At 42.5% G+C, this 25,871-nt stretch overlaps 5 protein-coding genes and 1 non-coding gene across 8 annotated transcripts; 4 read left to right on the top strand and 2 right to left on the bottom strand.

Moving 5' to 3' along the window:
• Positions 1-87: 87 nt before the first annotated feature.
• Positions 88-2,756, top strand: txndc9 (thioredoxin domain containing 9). The gene is made up of 5 exons (XM_086123313.1): positions 88-176; positions 720-915; positions 1,106-1,224; positions 1,772-2,026; positions 2,493-2,756. Exons 2-5 carry the CDS (start codon positions 742-744, stop codon positions 2,611-2,613), a joined length of 669 nt encoding a protein of 222 aa, XP_085979439.1. The 5' UTR covers positions 88-176; positions 720-741; the 3' UTR covers positions 2,614-2,756.
• Positions 2,757-3,454: 698 nt separating this feature from the next.
• On the bottom strand, positions 3,455-5,362 carry mrpl30 (mitochondrial ribosomal protein L30). The gene is made up of 5 exons (XM_086123314.1): positions 5,056-5,362; positions 4,769-4,840; positions 4,542-4,688; positions 4,381-4,454; positions 3,455-3,801 (listed from the first exon to the last, which is right to left on the bottom strand). Exons 1-5 carry the CDS (start codon positions 5,107-5,109, stop codon positions 3,675-3,677), a joined length of 474 nt encoding a protein of 157 aa, XP_085979440.1. The 5' UTR covers positions 5,110-5,362; the 3' UTR covers positions 3,455-3,674.
• A 236-nt stretch (positions 5,363-5,598) lies between these two features.
• On the top strand, positions 5,599-8,881 carry mitd1 (MIT, microtubule interacting and transport, domain containing 1). Of its 2 annotated transcripts, none has more exons than XM_086123310.1 (7): positions 5,599-5,867; positions 5,963-6,067; positions 6,659-6,795; positions 7,403-7,489; positions 7,766-7,878; positions 8,348-8,408; positions 8,489-8,881. In XM_086123310.1, the coding sequence occupies exons 1-7, from the start codon at positions 5,723-5,725 to the stop codon at positions 8,582-8,584; spliced, it is 744 nt and encodes a 247-aa protein (XP_085979436.1). In that variant the 5' UTR covers positions 5,599-5,722; the 3' UTR covers positions 8,585-8,881. The 2 variants fall into 2 exon arrangements, with proteins under 2 accessions (XP_085979436.1, XP_085979438.1); XM_086123312.1 differs by having other exon boundaries at positions 5,966-6,067; positions 8,489-8,875.
• Positions 8,882-9,109: 228 nt separating this feature from the next.
• Positions 9,110-21,250, top strand: cracdla (cracd like a). Its single transcript, XM_086123307.1, has 12 exons — positions 9,110-9,438; positions 10,796-10,903; positions 12,769-12,857; positions 12,975-13,100; positions 13,819-13,963; positions 14,379-14,526; positions 14,611-14,772; positions 15,285-15,536; positions 16,599-17,622; positions 18,264-19,012; positions 19,882-19,984; positions 20,053-21,250. Exons 4-12 carry the CDS (start codon positions 13,052-13,054, stop codon positions 20,238-20,240), a joined length of 2,820 nt encoding a protein of 939 aa, XP_085979433.1. The 5' UTR covers positions 9,110-9,438; positions 10,796-10,903; positions 12,769-12,857; positions 12,975-13,051; the 3' UTR covers positions 20,241-21,250.
• Positions 21,251-21,436: 186 nt separating this feature from the next.
• creg2 (cellular repressor of E1A-stimulated genes 2) lies at positions 21,437-25,430 on the top strand. 2 transcript variants are annotated; one of them, XM_086123309.1, is made up of 5 exons: positions 21,437-21,927; positions 22,647-22,816; positions 23,393-23,506; positions 24,347-24,515; positions 24,922-25,430. In XM_086123309.1, the coding sequence occupies exons 1-4, from the start codon at positions 21,520-21,522 to the stop codon at positions 24,486-24,488; spliced, it is 834 nt and encodes a 277-aa protein (XP_085979435.1). In that variant the 5' UTR covers positions 21,437-21,519; the 3' UTR covers positions 24,489-24,515; positions 24,922-25,430. The 2 variants fall into 2 exon arrangements, with proteins under 2 accessions (XP_085979435.1, XP_085979434.1); XM_086123308.1 differs by having other exon boundaries at positions 24,347-25,430.
• On the bottom strand, positions 22,045-22,118 carry trnan-guu (transfer RNA asparagine (anticodon GUU)). The gene has a single exon. It is a non-coding gene; the product is annotated as a tRNA-Asn (tRNA).
• Positions 25,431-25,871: the final 441 nt, after the last annotated feature.

Genomic DNA, 25,871 nt, shown 5'->3' with positions numbered 1-25,871 from the left:
TTGTACCACTGCCCGAAGATGGGAGAACACGATTCAGTGGCCCGGCTCTAGTCCATTTTCCACCTCCCGTACAGTAGGTGGCGGTATGCACCACAGAAATGTCAACCCGTCGCCTTCGCATAACTAAGTCGTCATTTCCGTTCTCGGCTCCCCTTTCTTAACAACGTAGCGATCAGGTAACGAACGATGACGGGGTGAAAGTTGTTTGTTTTTAGCTGATTCCTTCGTAAAAACTTACATAAACTCTGTCAGTGGCGCCATGATACATTGCCGTAGCTTATATTTTTAGGGTTTTCTCGCAAGCATCTTGATATTTTGGGTGGAAGCCAAATGAGACTAACAAATGGCCTCACCCGGTAACTGACAACTGCTAAGAAGCGATTGTAGAGGCGTGTCCCTGGTTATCTATGGGCTTTGTACGTCGGTGGTTCACATATTCTACATTGTCCATAGGTATGAATGTGGTTTGAATGCTTTATTTTGTATCCTGTTTTTGACTGCGGACCACAATCCATGTCTTATGAGGAAAAGCTGCACAGACAAAGGAAGACTAACATGGCATTAAATAACCCAACGTAGTTTTACTGAACATTACGTAATGAAGCTCAAGGTGTTAACGTGCTTCATTTCACCATCAAGCTTTTGTTTTTTATTTGTCTGTTATATGCGCCACTGTTGCAGATGTTTCAAAGGTGATAGTGTGTACAATTCGCCATCAGGTCCGACACCGCACCGGCAACCATGGCCACTGACATGATCGAAAACATCACAAAGGTTCTGGTGCAGTCTGCCAAGCTGGTGGAGGATCAGGTGGATACGGAGTTGACCAAACTTAACGAAATGGACGAAGACGACTTTGAAAAAATGAGGGAACGACGACTAGAGGCACTCAAGAAAGCCCAGAAACAGAAACAGGTGTGTCTTTTTTAATAGAACAAAGCACATTTTCCACAATAATGAACACTTGCATTTTACTCTCTGCATTTGGTAAACCAGACTCTATATGAGTATATTAGAATGAAAGGAATTCCTTCAATGTTAACGTCGCACCCTCATACTTTTACAGTAAGAATATGTTTGCTCCTCCTTGTTTCCGTTATCACAGGAGTGGTTGTCTAAAGGACACGGAGAGTACCGTGAAATTCCCAGTGAGAAAGAGTTCTTCGGTGAGGTGAAGGACAGCAAGAAAGTTGTGTGTCATTTCTACAGAAACTCCACTTTCAGGTGATGTCACCTTTTTTATTATGTGACCTCTACGGTTAAGATATACATTGCAGGGTAAATATCAGTGCCATCAGGCGGAACCCTTGCATCTTGAATTCATCACTTAAAATAATGTTTTTGAGCAGTTATTTGCATATAATTTCGGCTGCCCATATGAATTGTTCCATGCGGTCTGTCAGCGTAAACAACACAGCTACATGAAATTAAAATGTACATGGCAATGCAAAACAAAATTGGGGATGGGTATTAAATCAGAATGTGGCACTGGGACCTGCAGTGTAAATGCAATCGAAGCCAATAAAGCTGATTGATGCTGTAGCCAAAATAGTAAAGGTCCTATGCCATCAAAATTTAAGTTTGACATCAGTGCGGTTTGTCCATTGGTGTACAGTCTGTGATATGAGTGAAAACTTGCAAAAGGGGCTGCGGGGGCGGGGCTATTTTGATGTCACGGGACCTTTAAAGTGCAGGCTTTCATTCAAATGTCTTCTGTAATTGGTACAGCATAAGTAGAGACAGCTGATTTGTATCGCATACACACCTGTAGATGTAAGATCGTGGACAAACACTTGGCCATCCTGGCAAAGAAGCACGTCGAGACCAAATTCATCAAACTTAGCGTGGAGAAAGCACCCTTCCTTGCTGAGCGGCTGCGCATCAAGGTCATCCCCACCCTGGCGCTGCTCATTGACGGCAAGTCGAAGGACTACGTGGTAGGCTTTGGCGACCTGGGGAACACCGACGAGTTCAGCACCGAGATGTTGGAATGGCGACTGGGCTGCGCCGATGTTCTTAACTACAGGTACGTCCTCTCTGGGGATGCACTTCAGTCATTCAGCACACCAGCATTTTCTTTTGTAGAATTACTGTACTTCACATTGTGAAGTGGAGATATTGTGTGGCTTATTTCTGTTTTAATGATAAGAATATGGTTTTATTTTCTTTATTTTTTTTTAACCTCTGTAACTTTTATTTTCGTAATTAAGATAAGAAAAGATAAGAAACCCTTTTAGTCTCGCAATGGAGAAATTCCCAATTCACAGCAGCAAAGTTATGAAAGGAAGAAGTAGTTATTGTCATATACCAATAGATTTTTCATTCTATTTCGAATTGTAACTGCCAATTAGTCTGCTTGCAATCGCATAGTTCTATCGCTTGATCGCAAAGCCTGTGGCATCAATTTTGACTGTCACCAAAAATGGTTCCTGTTTTTTTTAATTGCTTTTGATATTCCCTCAATGCATTTCCTTGACTTTTATTCCCCATAGTGGTAACCTGATGGAGCCGCCCACATCCACACAGAAGCCTCACTCCAGGTTCACCAAAGTGGAGAAAAAGACCATCAGGGGCCGCGACTACAACACGGATTCTGACGACGATGACGACTGAGGGACGCCGACAGCCGTCTTGGTTTCTCTCTCTGGGCTACCTCCTTTATAACGTCCGTCAGCCAGCCCTTTTTTCTTTTATCACTGTGTTCTTCAGCATTTGTTCAACTGTTTTCATGATTAGTAAAAGAAAATTACTTCAAATCAGATGATGTCATACTAAACTGGGGCCTCACCCATCAGTGTTTGTAGGATTCTTAGAAAGTGTACGTATGCACAAAAGCTGAAAATGGCGTACAACTCCTGCAAAAAATAAATTAGACCTATCAAATTGTGGGCATCACAAATTTGGGGTAAATTATTTTTTTTCAATACAGTAGTTGAACATTTTATAATTGTGTAGCAAGTTTTTTCCCTTAACTGTCATATTCAATTGTACTTTTAACTATTAGAAATTTTAAAAAATGTAGCAGTGAATGTAACAAAATCTAATTAGGGCATACAAATTAAAAAAATGATCCAGGTTCTATCACAAATTATGTACTTTTTTTTCAAGATCCATAATTGTTGGGGAATTTAATGTTTTTGTTGAAATTTATCCAAAAAACTCCACCTGGATATCTCATAAAATGTTTGACTACAGAAACTTTAAAAATTTAAATTACAATATATATACAGGTATATATATACCTATCAAATTCTAGGGAACTTAATGCCCCTGTTATATGAATGAAAATATGTCATACGTAATTGTAAACAATGTAGATTTAGTAGTCTCCCAAAATTCAAACGGAAATATCCTTTGCAGATGAACTACCCATCATAACTAAATCACAGTTGATAAAGCAAACTCACACATATGAAAAAATCTCCTTGGTGGGGTTAATAATACTACAGACCGCTTGTGCTTTCACAATTACTTTTTTAATATAACATTTGCAGTGATGAGTTTGAAATGAATTTGCCCGTCAAACTGGGTCACCAGAGTGGTGCAGTTTGACTGACAGCTGCAATACAAGAAATACAAAAAGGGGCGTTGTGTTCTACGGATCCATCAGTTGGATGGTGCAGATGAGAAAACATGGTACTGGGTACACTGGCAATACTGTATATATGAAGGCTCTAGGACTCAATGGCCTTGGTTGGGTTGAGCAGGCGTCGAACAATCAGCTCTCCTTTGCTGTTGATGTAGCTGTCAGCCATGTCCTGCTCGGAAGGGAGCCCGTACGGTGTCCTCAGTGGCTCGATCCTGAAGGTATATTGATTATTGTCATTTCATCTCTACCTATCCTCATATCAATATTTAATTGTAAGTCCTATTAAAAATAAGTACAATTAAAATGAAAGAATATCTCATTGTCGGGCATATGCAAAAAAATTATACATAGTCATAGTCTGTGTGGTTCTACATGTGTAACAATACTGATGTTAAAAAAATACATTTTAGCAACTGACTTGAATATTTTAACTAAATGATTATGAAGTTGCAGTAAGAACATTTGTATAATAACTAGGATATTTGACAACATAAAAAGGATAAGTATAATGAAATACAAGGATCATACTATGAGATCTCATCACTAAAAAGTATGGCAGCTATAAAAATTGAAATGTGAAACCTATAACCTAATAAAGAAATACACTGGACCCCAGTAGATTCCCCCCATTTTTAAATACTATATTTTTATGTTGGGGGGGGGGGGTGCCGCTTTGTCAGCGTTTTCCCAAGAATGGGGGCGGGGGTTACATTTTTTTCTACTTTAATGCATTGAAATGGATTTTTGCCCCCCCCCATCAAACTCATGTTTTCATATGCAGCATCTCATACCTGACAAGATGCTTGATGAACTTGAGTCTGCTGTTCACCGCAGGTATGTTCTTGTGGATCACAGGCACATTTCCCTGTATGACAGTGATAGCGCCTTTAAGGTCCACATCTAAATAGTGCACCGAGTTAAAAGACGGTCGTCGGCTGAAGAGCAGCCTCACCTTTTGGAGGCCCAGGTGCTTCACCATGACTTTCTCCCAGTACGGCCGTCTCATCACGCTTTTGACTCGCGTCACGATGTGGAGTTTGTGAGGCTGCTCGGGGTCGCCACCGTATTTTTCGTGTTCTCTCGACCGCTCTGCAAAGAGCTATTAGGACAATAGAGGGAGAAGGTTATGAGCATTACAAAGCAGACTGGATGTTAAAATGGGAAGAAAATCGTTTTGACCTCTGGTGAGATTCTTGCTTTGGTAAATTTGCTGCGCCCAAACCAAAGACAACGTGAAAATCCTGTTAGGACCTGTCATAACATCAACATATACAGTTAATAAACTAATGACAACACATAAGGCAAACATGAACAAAATGCGTTTAAATTTAAAACACGACCGATCGCTAAAGCAAGGTAATCAACGTTAGCTAATCTAATTGATTGCTAATATGAAACGCACAGTCCTTCAGTACATTTTTTTCAAACACCACAGTAGATTCGTATATATCAAGTGAAGCTCTTACCTTGACGGATGACGAGTTTAAACCGAACGCAGACATTTTAGCGGCCTGTTGCATCCATTCAGTGTCAACTGACCCTCATGCAGGACAAGGTTAATATACCAGAAGTCACGTAAAAGCATGCACACCCAGTCCAGAGTAATTCAATGATATGACGAAAATTGAAATAATAATTTGCAGAACGGCGATGTATTATTGCGCAAAATATTAATAATACGAACGGAGAAGAAATTCTTTTGGCAAGCTAAAGAAGACAACACAAGACATGATCGCGTCCATTGAACCATGCCCGGAACCGGAAATACGTCAAGTGACATACACGCGTGTATAATAAAAACTGATTAGAACGTAAACATTTTTTTCTACAAAATAAAAAATAATAATTCAATTTTGGAGTCATGGCTTTAATGCAAGCTTTTGACATTGGGTAGAGTGCAACTCTGTGTTTTTTATTTGCACTGTTTTCATGGTTTATCTCACGTCTAACTGGCAGAACTAAAGCAGTCCTTGCGTTTCCTACGGCCGTGTTTTGGCAACGTACTCACAGAGAACTACAGTACAGTATACGGAACCGCTGTCACTGTCGCTGCAACTGACGTTCCTCTCGTGTTGTACCACGCGTGTCTACTGTTGCACCGTAAACTCTCAAGTAACGCCACATTTGGCAAAGATGACTCAAAATCACCTGCCAGGTATGGAGTCGTCTGCCATTTCTGTACTGAAGCGGGCGGTGGAATTGGACCACAGCGGTCGGTTTTTGGAGTCTCTCGTCTGTTACCAAGAAGGCATTCAGCTGCTCATAGACATTCAAAAAGGTTCCCCCCGCCCCCAACACGCATCGCCCCCTTACTCAGATGCATTCACAGCAGTATATGTGCTAGACTATTTACAATGATGTCTGTCTCGCCAGCAGTAGTGAACGATGACTCGAAGAGAGGACACTACAGGGAAAAGATAAAGGGCTATATGGACAGGGCAGAACACATCAAAGCTCATGTGAACCAGATGAAGGAAGGTAATAATAAAGTGGTCCACGAAGCGCACTTATGTAACGCCTCATCTGCAAAATGTGGTGCCCAAAGCCCTCCTCAGCACACCCTCAACAGCACAGAATGTGCAACACACCTTCATATTTTTGTTTTTAAGTGTTGATTTCAAAGTATTGCCTGTACTTACATTTTGAAAACGCGGATGTCTCTTCATTCTCTTGCTGTTTATTAAGATATTAAGATATCCTTTATTTGTTCCACACCGGGGACATTTACATAAATTATATTTATGGGCATGGGTCGGCAATGCGCTGAAAATGTTGTCACTCCTTCAGATGGGAATGTGAGTTTGAGCATTCTTTTAATACAAGACATGTGTGATGGAGGCACTGTGTCTGAGTAGAGTGCTTTTTGTTGACGTTTTGTCTATTCCTAATGATGTGTTATATAAATCTCAGTTCAACCAACAACGTATTCATAATTTCAATTTTATTTTTAATTAAATGTTAGCCATATTGAGAAATGGTTGGTTGGATATGTCACATTGGATGGGTGGTTTGATGGTTGCTTCATGTTTTGTTTTGTTTTTTTCTTGCCCTCTTTCTCTTTGTTCTCAGAGGGGAAGTACCACGAGCAGGTAATGATAGCGGAGGATGCCATTGGTTACAGCTACGAGGCCATTTTCAAGCCGTACATCAGCGGTGCTCTCACAGAGGTCTGGGTGGAGGACCCCTACATACGACACACTCACCAGGTTGGAATAATGAATGTGCAAAAACCCAACTTTTTTCATGGATGTTTTTTTTTAACCTCTCCTTTTCGAATGATTTGGCATGCGGTACGGTGTATCTGTATGAGTAGTTTTACTGTACAACATGCTTCATAAGAATAAAACCTTTATTCATCTCACAATGGAGAAATTCCCATTGGAACAAAAGTAGTGCTTTGCCACCATTGTGTACCAGCTTTGTGGTATGTTGAAGCGAGCAGCCTTGTTAGGACAGGAGTGGTGCTTTTCGCCGTCTCCCCGCATTTATAAACAAATTGAAATTGAGATTTGATACACGTTAAGATACTTGCAGATATTTGGTATTCACAGAAAGGCTTGTTTGCAATTTTGGTGCCAAGGAACTAGGTTGAAGTGAGTTGAGGAGCTTCATTTCACCAAAAAGTAGGTTTTTGCCACCCTATTGTGGCAGCCTGAGAAAACAGAGAACTGAACAAAAAAAAAAGAATAGAGAACAATAACAGGATAAAACACATTAATGACAACAGTCACCTTCCTGGATCCGATTACATTTTACTGGGGTTGTGATCATTTTTTGGGAACTGAATGCAAGTCATGTTTTTATGCATGGCAGTTGTACAACTTCTTGCGGTTCTGCGAGATGCTACTCAAAGCGTCATGCAAGGTGAAGACCATCCATCTCCTCACGTCACCAGATAATGTAAGTTTTGTCAACCAGCAAGGTCTTACACCACCTTAATTTGAGACAAAAACATGCATCCCTGCAATTCACACCTCTTTCCCCCCTGAGCCCCATCATCAAGAAAACGGTTATTAAGTGTAATTACAGTATACCAGTTCATAGATGCTTATGTTCACACATACATTTAAAAACATTATTCTAATAGAGGCACGGCCCTATCTGCAGTTGTGTCGATCATGAGTGAAATGCAGTTCAAGAGCTATTCCACCACCATTAATGTGCGTTGTTGTGCAGGTGGACGTTGGACATCAGACGAGCTCGATGGCCGAGCTGACGCAGAGCCTCGGTGCTCACGGTGTCACTCTGGACCTGCAGTATTCCACCACCATACACGACAGAGAGATCAGGTACTTACTCCAACATGCCTCACACTCACACATCAGCAGTAGTGTGAAGAAAAACTGCCGTGCAACACAATGTGAAGATTGTATGAAATCAGTTGAAGGGGAAGTCAAGTCAAAAATATTTTTGGACAGTATGTTCTACGCAGCCCCACAAATCCAAGCACAGTACTCTGATAGGTGTCTTTGTAGAATATGAAATGAGCAGCAGAATCCACGTTTTTTATCCATATCATGAGGTGGCCATTTTGCCACTTGCTGTTGACTGAAAATGCCGTCACAATTAGTCAGGGCTCAGGAAAAACCGCTCACGGCTCACTCATTTTCTGAGTTTGGTCATGTGACGTTCGCAAACTGAGCAATAATTACTTTCTGTTCTATGGTCGTCGTCACATTTTTCTGGTTTGCCATTATTCCGCAGTGGCTTAAAAAAAATGTCAATCACCGATACTGATCAAAGGTGAAATGATTGTAGGTTTGATAACGGTTGGATCATCAAGATCGGAAGAGGGCTGGATTACTTCAAGAAACCAAAAGTGAGACACGGTCAATATTTTATTGTTCTGACTTCAGATTTGCGTTGTATGTTCTCATGTGTTCTTGTGTTAATCCGCAGGGACGGTTCTCCATTGGATACTGTGACTATGACCTTAGGCAGTGCCAGAAGACCACAATAGACATTTTCCATAAAAAACACACCAAAACCCTATGAGACACACACAGCCAATTACCTTCCATTCAACTCCATGACATGTTGTGTCATTGACTTGCACAAATACACATATGTTTTGTTTTTGGATGGCATATAGTAAAACATTCATGATCGTAATTTAGTGAAGCCGAAGTTTTTACATTTGTAAGTAAATGAGTGAGATCTGGTGCCTTTTATAAAGAAACTGTGGGGTTTCGTTCATGAAAATTTGCAACAATAACAGATAATTATAATAATATTTTGCTTCATCTTGCTCTGTCTTGTTTGCCATCGCTATTTTTTTTTACAGATGTGTTTTATGAGTCTTATTAAAGAGTGTAATTGTTATGTTATTTCGAACAAATAAGTCAATTATTTTGTTAAAAAAATACTGTATGAGTCCCATCACTCACGGAAGATTAGGTACCTATTGGAGGTGTGGCACCCCCCCCCCCCCCCACCCCCAAGCATTTGTTTGTATGTGTGTACCTAATATAGTGGCCCGTTGACATTACCTCGAAAAGTGTGAATGAACCGTGGGCCGTGTGAGTTGAAACAGCGTTATGATCGGATTATCTATCGGCCTTAATCTCGATATGTCATCTGCATGCATGCGGTCCACCGGAGGAAATTCTAATCCCGGAAAGGGCGTGCATCAAGCAGGGCAGTGTTGCTCCCACACACACAACAAAAAAAAACTAATTAACACAAAGACTTCGAGTAACGATACAATACAATGCTGTCTGTCTCAATACAATTACAGTACAAGACGTATCGATGTGACATGCCACCAGTATTGGCCTGTGGGAGTACAGATGACATGCACTGAATCAATGAATGGCTGAATTAAGCACCACATAGCAGGCCTCACTGAGGTAATCCACATCAACAGCTGGCTTGGTGCTGTGGGTGGTGGTGGGGGGGGGGGGGGAGATTTGTGTGATGACCAGAAGCCTCATTGCGAGGTGTGTGTGTGTGTGTGTGTGTGTATATATATATATATATACACATGACAACAAATATCTGGGCCTCTCCCAACCCAGATATTTGTTGTCATGTTTTATATATATATATATATATATATATAAATAAAACATGACAAACTGTCCACTGTAGTGGCCGCTGTCCCTGAAAGAGTTAAAAAAAAAAAACTCTTAAATTGTCTCTCAGTGTAACTGTGAGTGTGAGTGGTCTTTCGTCTATGTGTGCCCTGGATTGGGTGGCAACCCGTTCAGGGTGTGCCCCTGAAAACATTTATTGCCAGTATATCCCCGGGTTATTCAAGATTTCTTTTTTTTTTCTCAAGGTCAAATTTCTGGGGTTTAAAAAAAAAATTTTTGGGGAGGCAGGGAGTGGTAATTTCAAATACAATTTTAAGGATGTTAAATAATTTGCAGATGTTTTATTTATAGAGCACTTAGTTTATATTCATACAGTTTTATATTTATGTTGATGAGTCGATACTTTGTTAATTCAGCGTGGAAAATTAAAAGTTTTGACAAATGCATTTTCAGGATAATCTGTTTTGAAAATTATATGAAATGATTACAAAATGAAGATAATAAATGGGCATATATTATACTATATATATACAGTATATATATATATATATATATATATATATATATATATATATACATATATGTTTTTTGTAAATGCGTTTTTCAAGAATTGTATTTTTAAAAAATGCATCTCTGGGGAAGCATGGCTCAGTAATAGAGTAGGCCTCTCCCAACCCAGATATAGCCTACAGTAAAAAAAAAAACAAAAAAGTTATATTTATGGGTGAGAATGTGCTGACATTTTGGATACACAAAGTGACCATTTTATCACCTTTTTTTAATTCCCCTTTACGAGAGAGTTAGTGAGAACATTCATTGTTGTCCTGTTTCCAAGTACTGTACAGCTTTCATTTTTCCCTCCCCTTCCCCCCCCCCACCCCATCCCTCCACTCCCCTCCCCTCCTTTTCTCTCATTTCTGGGCCCAAAATCAGGTTAGTGTTTTGTAAGGAGCTTAGCGCAGAAGGCCACAGTGTGCTACTCCTGTAAGAGAGTATCTCTCGTCCTCTCTCTCACACGCCCTCCCTCCCTCTGTCTCATTCTATTCTGCCCTCTTTTCTTTTTGTGCATGTGCTTGTCCCGCCACGGAGTGACCTTCTCCCTCTCCCTCTCTCTCTCTCTCTCTCTTCCACTCACTCCGCCTTCCCTCCTCCTCCTCCTGCCTTTCTGCAGATGTGGTCGACAAGCCTGCAGGTTCAAACAGCACAGGACGCTGACAGGCCAATTTGGGGGACAACAGACACCTGAGGGGGTCCCGGGTCGACCTGCTGGTGTGTTGAGGTACTTGACTTTTGTTTTTTTTTAGGGGGAGATGCGGTCCGCTGTGACAAATGAAGTCTGTCATTGAGATTATATCTGTTTTTATTTAAGGCTCCCAAAAATTTCTTTTTGCTTCATGCAAGTGCATCAGCCTTGTTTTTTATCATCCACAAATTAAATTAACTTTAAGATCGCTTTTGCTCCGGGTCACGTTTTTGTCAAAACAAGAGCGGGCTGCTGACATGAGAGGTGCAGTCTGGACTTTGCTTTTGCAAGCTGACACATCTCGTCTTCGTCGTGATACGAGGGCACTTTGTTGACAACAGCACTTACCGCCAGGCTGTCCAAGCTAGAGCAAGTGTGTGATGCACGGAGCAAGAAAGCACAGAAATGAGCCAGAGTGACTTCCAAGGGAAGCAGGGTTGCATCAGTGTTTCAGCTGGACAATTTTAGCTCCTGATAAATACAGGAGTTCCTCGAAGAGTGAAAATGTCTGAATGGAAACAGACTTAGTTAGTCTGCTCCGGGATCAACCTGCCGCCACCATATAACAAATTTATGAAATGTCTATCTTCTAAATTTGACACACCACAGAGAAGAGTACTGCCAAATTTAAGTTTTTGAAAAAGAGGTTTCAAAAGCTTCAAGCTTTCAAGCTTTTTTTAGATGCCAGGGTCATATTCACAGAATCTGTTGACACCATGACGTTAGGACAAGAACGAATGAATGTTACTTGGTCCAGCATCTTTCTTATGACTTCACATAACTATGTTTGAGCCTGGAAAATATAGCCGCTTAAAGCTTCCAGTGGTAGGAATATATTCCAACGGATCGTCGGGGAGCTTTTCCACAAAGCCCCTATCCACACATTGGCTTTTAGGCCAGACTCATCCCCCCCCCCCCCCCCCCCCCCACACACACACACACAAACACCACTACCCAATTATTTGCCTTGTCTTTGTGATGTTTGTGCACTCATGGCTAACAACTAGGTGCTCTAAAGCAGATGCATCAGCCTCGAAGCCTCGATCCACACACTGCCTCTCTAGTTGGATTTCCTCTTTTCTTTTTTTTTCTTCTTTGTAGCCGTTCCCTGTTTGGCATGCGTGCACTCTTGGCTGACAACGAGGCACTCTAAAGTTGCCATGCCAGTGGGCTGTCAGGCACGAAAATGCATTTTCATTGTGTTGGCATTGCGAGTTAAATAACCGCATCTCACAGGTTTGTCAGATAGCCGCTGATGGGAACAAAGGCTCTCAAATGCAACTCATGCTGGGATTCAAAGTGTCATGTGGTGTCATTTTAAGGGAAAATAACCCAGATAAATGGAATTGGTGCAAAATATTGTGGCGTTACAACGCAACTCAGCCAAATTAAGTTGAATAGTTTTCAGTGTTTGCATGTTTTCAGAAATTATATTCAAATACTATGTGTAATATATGATGAAACAAATCTCTGAATTCACTTTACTGGGTCTTTCTGTGCATACGTATCATAAATAAATAGTAAGAAATCATATGCAGAATGGTAATATATATTTAGTATCTAATATATATTTGATATCAGGGTGACTTTCAGCTAACGTCATAGCTATAAATTAAGACCACATGGTAAAATCCGAATCGTGCAAGCTTTTTACCATTCACACTTAACTCATTCAGTACCAGCCAATTCTAGACCAAGTCTTAAAAGACGTTTAAAAACGTCTTTGGGAGTGAATGAGTTAAAAACAAAAAATGAAAATATCTCAAACACCTGACATGTTAGGAAAACAAGTCAAGACAAGTTTGAAATCAGGGTCAAAAATATGCAAGCCATCTCTGATTAAAACATGCTGTTGACCAGTGTTATTTAACAATCTTACTTTGATTCAATCTCGTCTGCAGGTATACCTAATGAAGTGTCCGGTGAGCTGACAGCCATCTTGTTAAAAGGACAAAAGGGTGCACGGCGCCCCACCCTCTTAACAGCAAAGGTTGGTCCCGTTCCTGATAAAACCAATAAACCTTTGAACCTCCAGTCTTTGTTTCAAATCTCGAGCCTTATTGCGCAGCATGCTTATGCGCAAACAATAATATATATCGTTACCCAGGGAACAACGGGGAACTCGTCCCGGTTGCCTCTGGTCATTTGCGCTTTTGTGCCAACCACTTTGTACCAGGCAGACAAATGGAGGCCCTCTCTGTGGATACAGAGGAGAGCGCCGAGGATACTTCAGGTGAGATTATCTAGCAATCTATCAAAGATGGCACACATGCATCAAGGGGAAGAAGTGTCTTTTTAATTGCTTCCATACAAAAAGGTGGTTCTCTCGAGAGCCTGGCCATCCATCAGCTGTGAACACATCAGCAAGTCGTAACCTGTCCAAGTCAGAAAATGATTCAGAAAGCAAACCTTTTTCCATCCAAAGATAAATGCTGGATTTTTGTTTAATCTGCAGATGAGTTGAGAGCACCGTCAGCCCAAGCGTCTGATAAACGGCTCATAAAACGGTCGATTGTTTTATGTTTCTTTTTCATCCAAACATTTCCCGTAATCATGACTTTACTACCGCATTAGCGACTATTGACAGACGACGGGACAGTCCGATTTGCGTACAAATTTGGGTTACGTTGCCGCTGTAGGAAACGAAAATCTGTCATGAAACCTTCGCCTCCATCGCCTGAAAATGACACAAAGACTAAAAAAAAAAAGATCAAAGTGACATAAGGTTCATAACTAACCATTCTGTGACATCTTGTTTTGTCACTCTCAAAATTGTTGAGGTGTCTCTTCTTGCTACGGTATGTCTCGTTCATATAGTTAGTTTACTTTATGATTGTTGAATATTGGACATGGACTCCAGAGAACCAACTATTTGTGCGCAAACAATGACACGTCCATTGTCTATCACCTGTCACTTTTTACATTCTAAAAGATGTGCGTGTGTGTTTTAGGACCACTAAAGTCCAGAATTAAGTCGCTGAGGACTCGACTGTTTGTGAGAAGCAAGCGAGCAGGAGAGAATTTCAGGACCAAGTTCAGCCAGTCGGCCAGTGACATCCTTGCGGGGAAGACGCTGGGATCCGAAGAAGACTTGGCGTACGTATGTTGTCAATATTAATGTATGTCGTCAACTAAATGGCGCGGAGCTGGATAAAGTCCACGAAATCCTTCTTGTCAATTTTGAACTGACAAGGGAATCATCTCAACGCTTTCACTTGAACTGATAAAAACATGAAACAACATTTAACGCAGAGTCGCCATTCAATCACATGAATACGCTTACGCTCTCATTTTGCATTTCGTCTCGACTGCATCATCCTTCACGGACACTGACAGCAGTGCTGCTGCTATTGCTAAGAGCGTCCGGGCTCTTGCTGTTGATGGTTACGCACATTTCGTGTCAACGTAAAACAAAAACCTGTTAGTTTTTGAAAAGTCAACTCAGGCGAGATGCTGAACAGGAAAGAAAATAGCTGGGTGTTGTCTCATCAATTGGGGTATCATTTTTCAGATACCCCCAGGGAATTATGGGATCTCGAGCGCTTTCCCACGACAGCATCTTCTGGGCCGACCAGGTGCAGACAGACGACGACGACGACAGTGATCCCGTCAGGGTGTTATCGCAAGAGAATGTTCACAGCAAAATCAAAGCTTTGCAGGTAAGGTACGGGAATGAAGGGAGATTATATTCATTTATTTTTCCAAACTGAGGCCGCAAGTCGAGAGATGCTGTGTTTTCACAGATGAAGCTTCAGCAGCAGAAGATGCATCTGGGACCGCCTCCTCTCGTTCTGACAATCAGGCGGCAAGAGGATGAGGGCGGCCGCTCCGAGGAGCGCCTTCCTCCTCACGAGAGCCCAGAATTTTCGACCCTGGATGTCCCAACCCACGGAGCCCTCAGGAAGGTGAATAAAAACAACAGATACCAGGAATTGTTTTAAGTACCATTTAACTGTTATACAAGTGTAAAAAAGCAGTTGACCACAAGACATCAAATCAATAAAACATCATTTTAAATGGCCCGGCCATGTCTGTCAGCCAAGTATAATAAAAATAATTGAACCACAGCCCATAGTAAAACCCCAAATCAATAATCTAGTCTTAATGGAAATGCCAGTTGTAATGCAACAGGAAGTCACAATGGCGATGCACCTCACTCCTAATTTTAGAGGTGACGACTGTCCAATATTCCCAGTTTATTTCGTTCATTTAAACTGCAATTGGATGAGGGCAATTTAAATTGTCATTTAATGAGAGACAGGTTCTATATCAAAAAGTCGTCTTTTATGAAGCTCAAGAAAGCTTGACATCTACTGTAGTTAATCCTTTGCTAAAACAATAAAACCCCGAGCAATTAGCATTTTATAACATGGAAGATATTTCCACGGACAATATTTTGTTGTGTTTGTCTTCGCAGGTGCGATCCCAGCCAAATTCATGTCCACTCTCCCCCATCTTCAAACCTCCAGCTTCCAAATCTGGAGCCGCCACCACGCTGTCCCCGACGTTCATCCCGCCCGGCCCCACCATCACTTTACCTTGCGAGCCCCCGTTGGACTTCAGCACTCCGGCACAGTTCACCCCTTCTTTGGACACGTCCGCCGCCAGACACCGCATGTCCGTCAAGCCCCGGAATCAGAGGGCCAGCACCAAGAGGGGGGTGGCTGAAGTGAGTGACCACCTTTGCCACCTTATGCAATATTATTTGCGCAATGTCAAATATAGTGGTGGCTTATGAGTTTTTCAAGATACGAAACACTGCTCGCACCAAAAGTTTGAAACGATGATAATGTGTTTTTGGAATATCGTTTGTTGTATATTTACGGTTTACACTATTATTATAGGCAATTACAAGGTGCGCCACAATGATTACAATCCATCTAAGTGCTACAATTGATTACAATGGATTATGCTTCATTTGTGATGCAAATGAATTTGATTGGACAACAATTCAGTCCTAAAGATTTGAGCTCTTTCGCCCATGTGGTCTAGATTTGATCCTTTACCTTTTCCAAATGTGCTCCAGATGTCCACCTTGGTGAGGAGACACTCCAGCCTGCGGTGTGTAAAATTGTCAATATCACAGAAAAGACCATTTTTTTCTGTTCACATGACCACGGAGCAGAGAATGAGCTTCATCTAAGAACCACAAATCATCGAGAAAGTCCCGCCCCCCCAAAAAGAGTCTCTGACAGCCGCAACATTACCATCCGCCCAAACACTCAAATTATCATCCAGTTTGAACCCTGTCAGCTTCAGAGCTCGGGTTCTGAGCAGTTCCTTTGGTCTTCAACTTACTGACCCAGTTTTGTCGAGGTAACAACTGAAATTGAACTTCATTCAAAACGTTACCTGTGCCAATTTGACTTAGCTGGTCTGAAAATAGGTATCCACTCAAATCCACTCAAAAACATTGTCCGCTCAGTTGTCCAGACCACATACAAGAAAAAGCCATCAAGCTTTCCTTTTGTTATCCCTTCTTTTAGAATAATGGGGGGAAAAAAGAGATAAATAGAATTTATACAAACAATTTTATCAGCCGTAGTATGGATTGCAATCATTTTGGCGCACCCTGTGTAAACATTCATGGGAGGTATTAAGAACTCCTCTTTTTTTTTCACTATCTGCTGCAGATCTCGATACTCATTCGCTCTAAAATATCAGAGTGTTACTGTACTCGGTTATTCTGAAGACAGCTGTTTATTCTTACAAACACTGTCGTCCATTTTAGCGGCCTGACGTGAAGGTGCATGACATGAACAACCATCCTGAACCTGTGACGGACGAACACGCGAGCGAGGAAGTGATACGGGAGGAAGAACAACCTCGAATCAACGCGTCCCAACAATCCTTGCCCAAAGCCACCCAGCTGGAAGTGTTCTCATCGGACCCCACTCTGGATCGTGTCTTACCGGGCAGACTCTCTCCTGTGTCCTCCCAGGAGCTTCAAGTGAAACTTCAGAGACGTTCCTTTGTGATGTCTAGCCATAGACCGCGTCCATTCTTCGAAGCGAAACACGCAATGGACAGCTCGGAGGAATCTGGGGTTGAAGTCAAGATCCTCGATAAGAGCGAAATCTTCTCCTGTAGCCAGCTTTCCGCTAGCTGCGCATCAGCGGTGTCCTTACCCATTTGTCCGCAGGATGAAACCGAAGTAGACAGCGTAAGAGGACTAAAAAGACCCGGATCCGGATCCTTCCATTTCTCCATTAGCTCTGCCAAGAGCCGCATCGAAGACAGACCCCGATCAGGCAGTTTTGTGGGAGTCATGGGGCAGGCGGGGTTCAGACACAAGTCAGGAGGACCGGTTGAAGATGTAACGTTAAGCCTGAAGGAAAGGGAGCAGTGTAAAAATCTGCACCCTGGAGGAAGATCTTTTACAGCGGGAAGATTTAGGCAGGAGCAGAAAAGCTCGGGTCTTCCGTGGGGAAGGCGGGATAGTGCAAAAAATGTGGAATCGGCGAAAACCGTAGATGCTGTCGCATCGGAGGAAGTGGAAGCGACGAAGGTGCCCGTGGTGGCAACAAAGGTGGAAGTCAAAGAAGAAGAAGTCAAAGAAGAAGAAGGAAAGACCATGTTCGGGTTTAAACTCCGCTCCACTTCTAACTCCATGAGATTTTGGTCAGATGGATCTTCCAGGCGTCAGTCAAGGAAGCCGTCGACTGAGGAGCCAAGTGATGGACTGAAAAGTCAACAAAGTAAAGACGGTGAAAGCCTGTCCAAAAATGCCAATGCTGGAGATTTCACACAGACAGGTGAGTTCATAGGCTCGTTTGTTTTAGGGGGCCAAATCACCAAAATCCTATTTTGTGCCCTTTGGATTAAAAAAAAAAATTTATATAATTTTTAATTTCATTTTTAATTCAGGGCGGCCCGGTAGTCCAGTGGTTAGCACGTCGACTTCACAGTGCAGAGGTACCGGGTTCAATTCCAGCTCCGGCCTCCCTGTGTGGAGTTTGCTTGTTCTCCCCGGGCCTGCGTGGGTTTTCTCCGGGTACTCCGGTTTCCTCCCACATTCCAAAAAAAACATGCATGGTAGGCTGATTGAATGCTCTAAATTGTCCCTAGGTGTGAATGTGAGCGTGGATGGTTGTTCGTCTCTCTGTGCCCTGCGATTGGCTGGCAACCGATTCAGGGTGTCCCCCGCCTACTGCCCGAAGACAGCTGGGATAGGCTCCAGCACCCCCCGCGACCCTAGTGAGGATCAAGCGGTTCGGAAAATGGATGGATTTTTAATTAATCTGTACTACTACTCCAAACCGTGGGTGAAATGTAATTTACCACTGAGCGGAAACTATTTTTGTATTTTTAATTGTCATTACATAGACACATTAAGGCAAATTAAGGATGCCTCACACTTAAAAATATGCGCTTCCTTTTTTTTTTTGCCTCACAGACCCAGCCCTCCCAGCCAAGCCAAGCCCTCCATCTACCTTTGAGGCTCCCACCTTACCTACAGACGTCCAAACAACCTCCTTACATCAGTCTCAGGAGCAAACAGCTTCGCCTGAGCTATCCTGGGTAAGCCTGGCAATGGAAAAGACCAGAAGCCTCCACCAGCTTTTTGCAAGAAGATTTCCCAAGGATTTTACGAGTACCGCTCCGCAACCAACAGCGCAGACACCAAACCTCAGTGAGATATTACATGTGAAATCTCAGACTATAAGATCACCAGAATGTGAGAGATCAGAACCCGATGGCGGCAAAGGGATAACGGAGCATATCGAATCATCCCAAAAGACAACCAACACATGGAAGGAACCGGAAGTGCCACCATCACATGTAAATACAACTCAGCCGACCTCAACAACAAATGTATGGATGACCCAATCTCCATCGCGCTCCGCTCCCCTATCAGAGAGCCCATCTCCATTTGGAGCGGGGTCTACTGTCACTCAATCACTAGCGCGGTCTTATCAGGCCTCAGAGCAGCATCCGCCACCTTGGAGCCACCGAGGTCTTCACGCTATAGCACAGCAGCCCAAATATACAACACCTGCAGTGGACGAAGGGAAATGGACAGTGCAGGAAAAGGAGAGCCCCTCGCTGCTGGCCAAGCACAGCGCTTGGGCTGGATCCGTCAGCGAGAAGGCTGCGTTTTTGGAGAGACATACAGAGTGGTGTTGTCCATCTGGGACAAAGGGGGTTTGTACTTCTTTTTTTAAACCATCTTCCATTCAGAACTGGCAAAATGACTCATCATAGCTGACAAGTAGCCAACATTACAACATTTTCTTAAATAAGGCCATGGATGGGGACTTTTCCGCTTCTCCAAATCTTTTGCCGTTATAGTTGTTAAGGCAACCCTAGTTCACATTGCTCCACGTCGCTGCTGTCCCGTTTTTTTCCGCCTTTTCAGTCTCCAAGATATAAATCACTCAATCAAGATCACAACCACCTTTAGTTTTTGTTGAGGTTGGGAACAACATGCCTATTTTGAAAAATACATTTGGAGAAACTACAGATATCTGTTTTCAAACATAGGGAGTATAAGTGGAAAGTTGTCACAAAAATAAGTTTAAATACCCGCTTAAGTGCAGTAAAGTATTTGTACTTTGTTACTTCCCAACACTGCTTCGGTGACATACTTATCCCTATTTATGTTACCATATTTTCCGCATTATAAGGCGCTTCGGAGTACACGCCGCACCTTCAATGAATGGCCTATTTTAAAACTGTTTTCATATATAGGGCGCACCGCATTATAAGGCGCATAGAAGCTACAATAGTGGCTGCGGTTGCATTATGCATCCACTGGATGGAGCTACACTAACGGGAATACAATACAATACAGCTTTATTTATATAGAGCTTTCACAACCGCTTCAGCTGTAACAAAGTGCTTTACAGAACATTTAAAATACTATGTACAAGAAATTTGAATATTGATCCATATAGAAGGCGCATCGGATAATAAGGCGCAATGTCAGCTTTTGAGAAAATTGAATGCTCTTCGGTGCGCCTTATAGTGCGGAAAATACGGTATCTGTTTTTATGATGCCTGATCTTCATCAGGTAGAGTTGAGGAAAGCGCAACTGGAAACCAAGACATCGAATGAACCCCGCACACAAAGCAAAGACTCAAAACCTGAGGGAAGAGAAGGGTTCAAACTTCCAGGTGCGTGCGCTACCTTCATCCACTTCCCAAATCAAATGTCGCAGCCAGATAACATTGTTTTCTTCCAGAGTCCCAGAGCCCTACCCGAGTTCCTGACAGACCTCGAGAGGAGAAATGGATGCGCAAAAACCTGGGGTCTTCTCCGTCGCCTTCCTCGTCGCCCATCCTGAGGTCCATGCCCGATAATGCTCAGCCCTCCTGGATGGAACTGGCAAAAAGGAAGTCCATGGCGTGGAGTGACAAGACCATGGACTAAGGAGCCAAATACAACTTATGTTTTTCACAATTTAAAACATCTTGTTTTCGTTTTTTTTTTTTTTTTGGTCAGTACCCCAAGGTTCAGAGCATACTTATCAGTCTTTTTCAAGGCTGAAATGGAAAATTAGCCTGTTTTGAATGGGATGTCCCATCTCATACGAATGAGCCACTTCTGCAGGGTGTGCTAAGGTGAAAGTGGTTTATGATACTCGGGCGAATGGGGGCAAAGCCTGGCAAGGCTTCTTTGACCAAAGTCTAAATAAGCGAGTGTGAACTGCGAAGCCACGACAACAGTAAAAGCATGGATTGTTTTTTCGCATGTGGAGGCAGCATTTCATCTCTTAAGTCACCGAATTACACTTTTGGTATGCGGATCTGCGCATATTCCAAACTCTTTGTGAGGGCGGTATTATATAAAATAGGCGAGCTTAGTCAGAGATACATTTCAAAAATAGATAGCTCGAAAATTTCACACTTAGTGGACAGGCAGGCACTTCAGAGACTCAACTATTATTAAGTCCATTTTTCATGATCTATCCCCTTTAATTATTTATGTAAATCGGGCTCTGTAACCTAGTACCAGGTTTCGCACCTGTAAACACCAGGATAGGGAAAATGCAATCTTGTTGGCGACTTGCACACCATCAAAGAATTTGGACAGGACAGTCAAGCAGTTCCAAAAGCAAATTAAAGTCCTCAGAGTAAATTATATAAGCCCCAAAAACATTTAACCAACAGCTGATCATCATGTATAATAATAAACATTTGTTCGATTGTTGCATTCCTTAAATGTAGTCTGAAAACTGATACAGGAAAGCAATTCTTCACCTTTGATATGGGCAAACTACAGCTTCATGGATGACAGGGTTTAAGATGTTTAATCCATTTGTAATTCTATTCATAGGTTTGCGTATTGATCTGTAATATACTGTAAAGTTTTCGTGTTATTTTCACAATAAACTCATTAATTGCCTCTCCAACACTTTGAAATAAACAATATTTCTGGAAGTGACTTCACTGTTACTTATAGCATAGCTGAATAATAAACATGTTCATTTTCACTGGTTATACAAGGCGATAAGACTCTGAAACCATATTAATGGCTCCAGCATTCTTTCATTCATTGACTTTCCGGCTTTCTTCAATTGTTGGCCTTTTCTTTCTACGGGTGTATGTAGTACCCTACCATGCCAACAGGGGTCAGCTGCTGATTATGAAACGCTCGCATGTACGCACGTAAATTGTCTCTTGAAGGCAGCCATTGCTGAACAGAACTCATGAGGCGCACTTTTTACTTTACCCTGCCAGTGTTGGCCAACATTCTGACCGCATGTACGGGCTATACTCTGAGGAACTCCGTCTCCTGGGCAGTCTCCTCCAATGATGCGGTGGAGGACGCCGACCTGTCAGAGGAGGTCGCCCCGGCCTTGCTGGTGGAAGGCGGCGGGCTGTGGAAGCAGGCGTACCCGGCAGGCGTAATCAAGAATCCCGGGGAACGAGTGCAGCCCGAGGGCGACTCCAGTACGGTGGCTCAGCGTCCCGCTCGCCTCTTCTCCTATCGGACGGAGAAGTTAAAGGTGGCGGGCGGCGGGCCTCCCCCCCATCAGGAGACCGCGAGAACGGCCAGATACATCGCTCACAGCAGCGACTGGGGCTCCTTGGCCACAATATCTAGCCAAGACAAGGTAGTACAACCACCCGGTGTCATTCAAGATACAAAATCCACAATTTGTGACGAATACCACTTCACGAAATGGCGTTCGATTAAAAACCGAATTTTGTCACGTCGTTTAAAAAGCGTTCGTCCCTGGGTGGGCTCGAACCACCAACCTTTCGGTTAACAGCCGAACGCGCTAACCGATTGCGCCACAGAGACATTGTACCAGACCTGTAACAATTCTCTGTCAAATAATTACTGATGGCACAATTACGGGGTTGAACGTGACTGTTGGATTTAGATGAAAAATCGATTTATTTGCTCCCCCTGCCCCCAAGTAAAAACTGAACTCGAAGAACTAACTTTCATTGGGTGCCCACACTTTTTCAGCATGCGAGGTACTTTTAAAATGAGCATGTCCAAATGATATGGCAACTGTGTTTATTTATTTTCAATAGCTAAACATAGAATTCTTTATGTGTACAATTCGTATTGATGTACCTTGCATAACTGCATGAACCCAAATAACGCGATGAGGCATGCAACAGGCGTATGACTGTCTGCCCTGTATGTCAATCAAGTGACACTTCACAACGGATGATAGGCTGGAGTTTTTTATTTTAATGACATGCTAAGAACAGAGCAATAACATTCGCTCTACACATATCCTGTAAAGTCAAGATAACTGTACATAGTTATAATGAGTTAGGCTTGATGTATTTTTTTCTCTGTGTTTTTTTTTTGTAGATCAAAGGTCTCCCCTTTGGGAATATTTTCTCCATCAGTGATGGACCACTGGACAACAGCACAGGGGTCATCTACTTTTATGTGACGCCCATGGACAACACGGTGTCTGACCTGAAAATGAACCCCTACGCTTCCATCACTTTCTCAGAGGCTGAAAGTGATTTCTGCAGGCAAGCGCACGCTGACCCACCTCTGATATGCTTGCAGTTAGAAACAACAGTGACAATATAAGTATTTGAAAAATATACTGCAGGGATGGGCAACTTGAATGACTGACAGGGGTCACAAGATTTCATCAGTTTCATCATTAACTGTATTTTTAAAAAAAAAACAACTCTGTGAAATAGCAGGACCGTGGACTCGAAGGGGTTTTCTGTACATTTGATTTCCTCGACTGGCCTGTAAAGTACTGATTGACTCTTGCATGTCATTCCACTTGTACCAGTCCATCTAGCTAGATGTACTTTACAGTACTTACAGTACTTTACAGGCATCGACTGGCCTGTAAAGTACTGATTGACTCTTGCATGTCATTCCACTTGTACCAGTCCATCTAGCTAGAGTCCTTTTGAGTACCAGACTCCCAACATCATTATATGTTGCTTTAATTTTCTGTAGTTTACTGTAGTTTGACCACATACCTGTATACACACACATTATAATTTGTGCAGTATAGAGGAGAGTGCAGTATTCCAGAGCTCTTGTATTGTTCCTCCTTAGATTGTACTGTAACGTTCTCTTTCCAGACAAATGATATATGACCCAGAGGACCCGAGATGTGCTCGACTCACCCTTACAGGCAAGATGGTGGAAGTTACCCCAGAGGAGCTCGCCTTTGCCAAGGAGGCCATGTTCTCCAGGTAACGAGTGAGCACTCTCAAAATACAATGCTGTCTTGACTCAAAACTCTCGTATCTAATCATTCGCCTCCTTTGAAATGAATGGAAATGCCATTCATTCATTCTCGCCGCCCCAAAGGAAAAACAACACAAAATGTTCTAACTTGGTTTTTAATGACAGAAATAGCACTCTATAGTATTTGCCTTTATACAAAATACAACAAATACATAATTTAATACAATGTAAAGAATTGAAGAGTTTGTGCATCGTGAATTATTTATCTTGTAGCTTCTCGTGGTTTGTCCATCTTGGCCACCAGGGGGCAGTATAATACATGATTCAAATGATCAAGATCGTTATCAAGCCTCTGCAGAGTTTGCTGATGAGCTGATAAATCGAATTGAATCACGTGTGTTGGAGGAAGAGATATATAAAACATGCAGGACGGAGGCCCTCAAGGACCTGAGTTGCCCACCCCCTGCTGTCAATGATCACTTTCAACATGCTGTGTGTATAATTGGGTAATGTCTATCTATCACACCCCCAGAGTTCACTATTGTAGTAATGATGGTCATCATCTGAGCTGGAGATGTGTGAACAAACAGAGTCAGCAGTTGGTGCTTTCATCTTTTCAATGCTCCACGTAGGGTAAATTGTGGACAGGCAAGACAATTCTTTCGCTTTGTGTGCGAACAAGTTCTTGTGATTTTATTTTGAAGTCATGATTAACAGAGATGGTTAGGGAAATGTATCGGAGTAAACGTACACATTTTCTTTAGACAAAGTAGTGGAGTAAAAGTTGCCAGAAATATCAATTTACTGAAGATGAAACTAAATGTCACTTTCTTTCTCAATTCCAGGCATCCCGCGATGGCAAAGTGGCCTGTGGGACACAAGTGGGTCTTCATGAAGCTGGAGCTGATCCAAGTGTGGTTGCAGGACTGGACCGGAGGCACATCGCTCATTCCGCTGGAGGAATACTTCAAAGCTTCCCCTTTTTAATAGTCCTGCTGCTTCCTACAACATAATGTCAGCCTAGAAAAAAAAAAACAATTACATATACTCTACCTCTGCATACTGTATAAAGGTCATAAATCCAAGTCTGTCAAATTGGTTCAAATTTATCAAGCCATGGTGTGTCATGATTCGGTTTGGGACCAACAGGTGGCACTGTAGGGCTCCCCCTGCAGCTGTACACCTGTTGGTCATTAGTTAATTAGTGCTTTAAAAGGACTCCCAGCCCAACCACTCATGGTCGGGTCATTGGTGCTCTTTGCTACTGTCAGGTTTGTTCGTTGCTGATTGCTCTTGGCTTCTGTCATGTTTGTTTCAGTCATGTTTAGTTCATTGTTATGTTTTAGCTTTAGTCATGATTTTTGTTTGATACTTTGGACTTTGTTTGTTTAGGATTTAGTTTTTCTCTGTTTTAATACAGTTCGTCAAGTTCACCCTGCTCCTCCCTCCTGCCTGCTTTTTGGGGTCCTCCACCTCCTCGCAAACGTGACATAATGAAGGAGACTGGAATGTAAGCTACTGGACAGGAAACCAGGAGGAAGAGATGCTGAAGAACCAGAAGGGGTTCCAAGGCCAGCACTGAGGGGTCCTCTGTCACAGAAACCTTGATCTTCTTCCTTACACGCGTCCTCCATATCATGTTCCTGGATTAAATAGCCTATTTCTGGACTTACTGCTCAGGGGCGAAGGGTTTGGACTGTTGAACTTTGTGCTGTGGCGCTTTGATAATAATTGGTTGGGATCCTCCGCTGCTGGAGGTAGCGGGTCTGCTGTTGCCATCTGAATCCACAGGTTACATAACCTGAGCTGCTGCCAAACTTTTTTCAGGCCAGCAATCCACTCTGAGTCTGCCACAGCCTTGTGTGGTTTGATTTTTGAAGACATTGTATGTGCCTTTGTATCGAAATGCATTAAATGATTTTAAATGCTTTTGCTCTGTTGTTGTTTTTGTGCAACTTGCAGCATAATTACGCTGCAACGTAACTGTCCACGGAGTTTGCAACACTCGCCAAAAAATGGCTTCCTCAATACATAAGAAAAGTGAATGCTTTGGATGGGATTGTGCATGTGGCGGCGGATCTTAATCAACTGAGTTTTTAAGTGCAGCAGGAGATGAACAACGCTGCCGTGATTATTCTGCATTGCCAGTTGTCCTTGTTGCAATTCGGGGGGTTTTTTGTCCCCTGAAACCATTACTCTTGGTCTACTTTTTCCGCATTCTCAGCTTTTCACGCATCCTCGGCTTTTAAAATTAATCTATAAGCAAGAAGAAGAGTTTACTAGAACAACACATCTTTATTTCAGATTAATCAGAGGCACTTTAAATCGTGTCAGGCGTATGTTGACTCCCATTTAATTTAAGTTTGAATT

The sequence above is a fragment of the Hippocampus guttulatus genome, chromosome 11 (genome assembly GCF_054856545.1).
Source record: "Hippocampus guttulatus isolate MCC_2025c chromosome 11, RoL_Hgut_1.0, whole genome shotgun sequence".
In the NCBI taxonomy this organism is placed as follows: domain Eukaryota; kingdom Metazoa; phylum Chordata; class Actinopteri; order Syngnathiformes; family Syngnathidae; genus Hippocampus; species Hippocampus guttulatus.
Note: the sequence above shows the minus strand (reverse complement) of the source record. Positions and strands in the feature narration are given on the sequence as shown.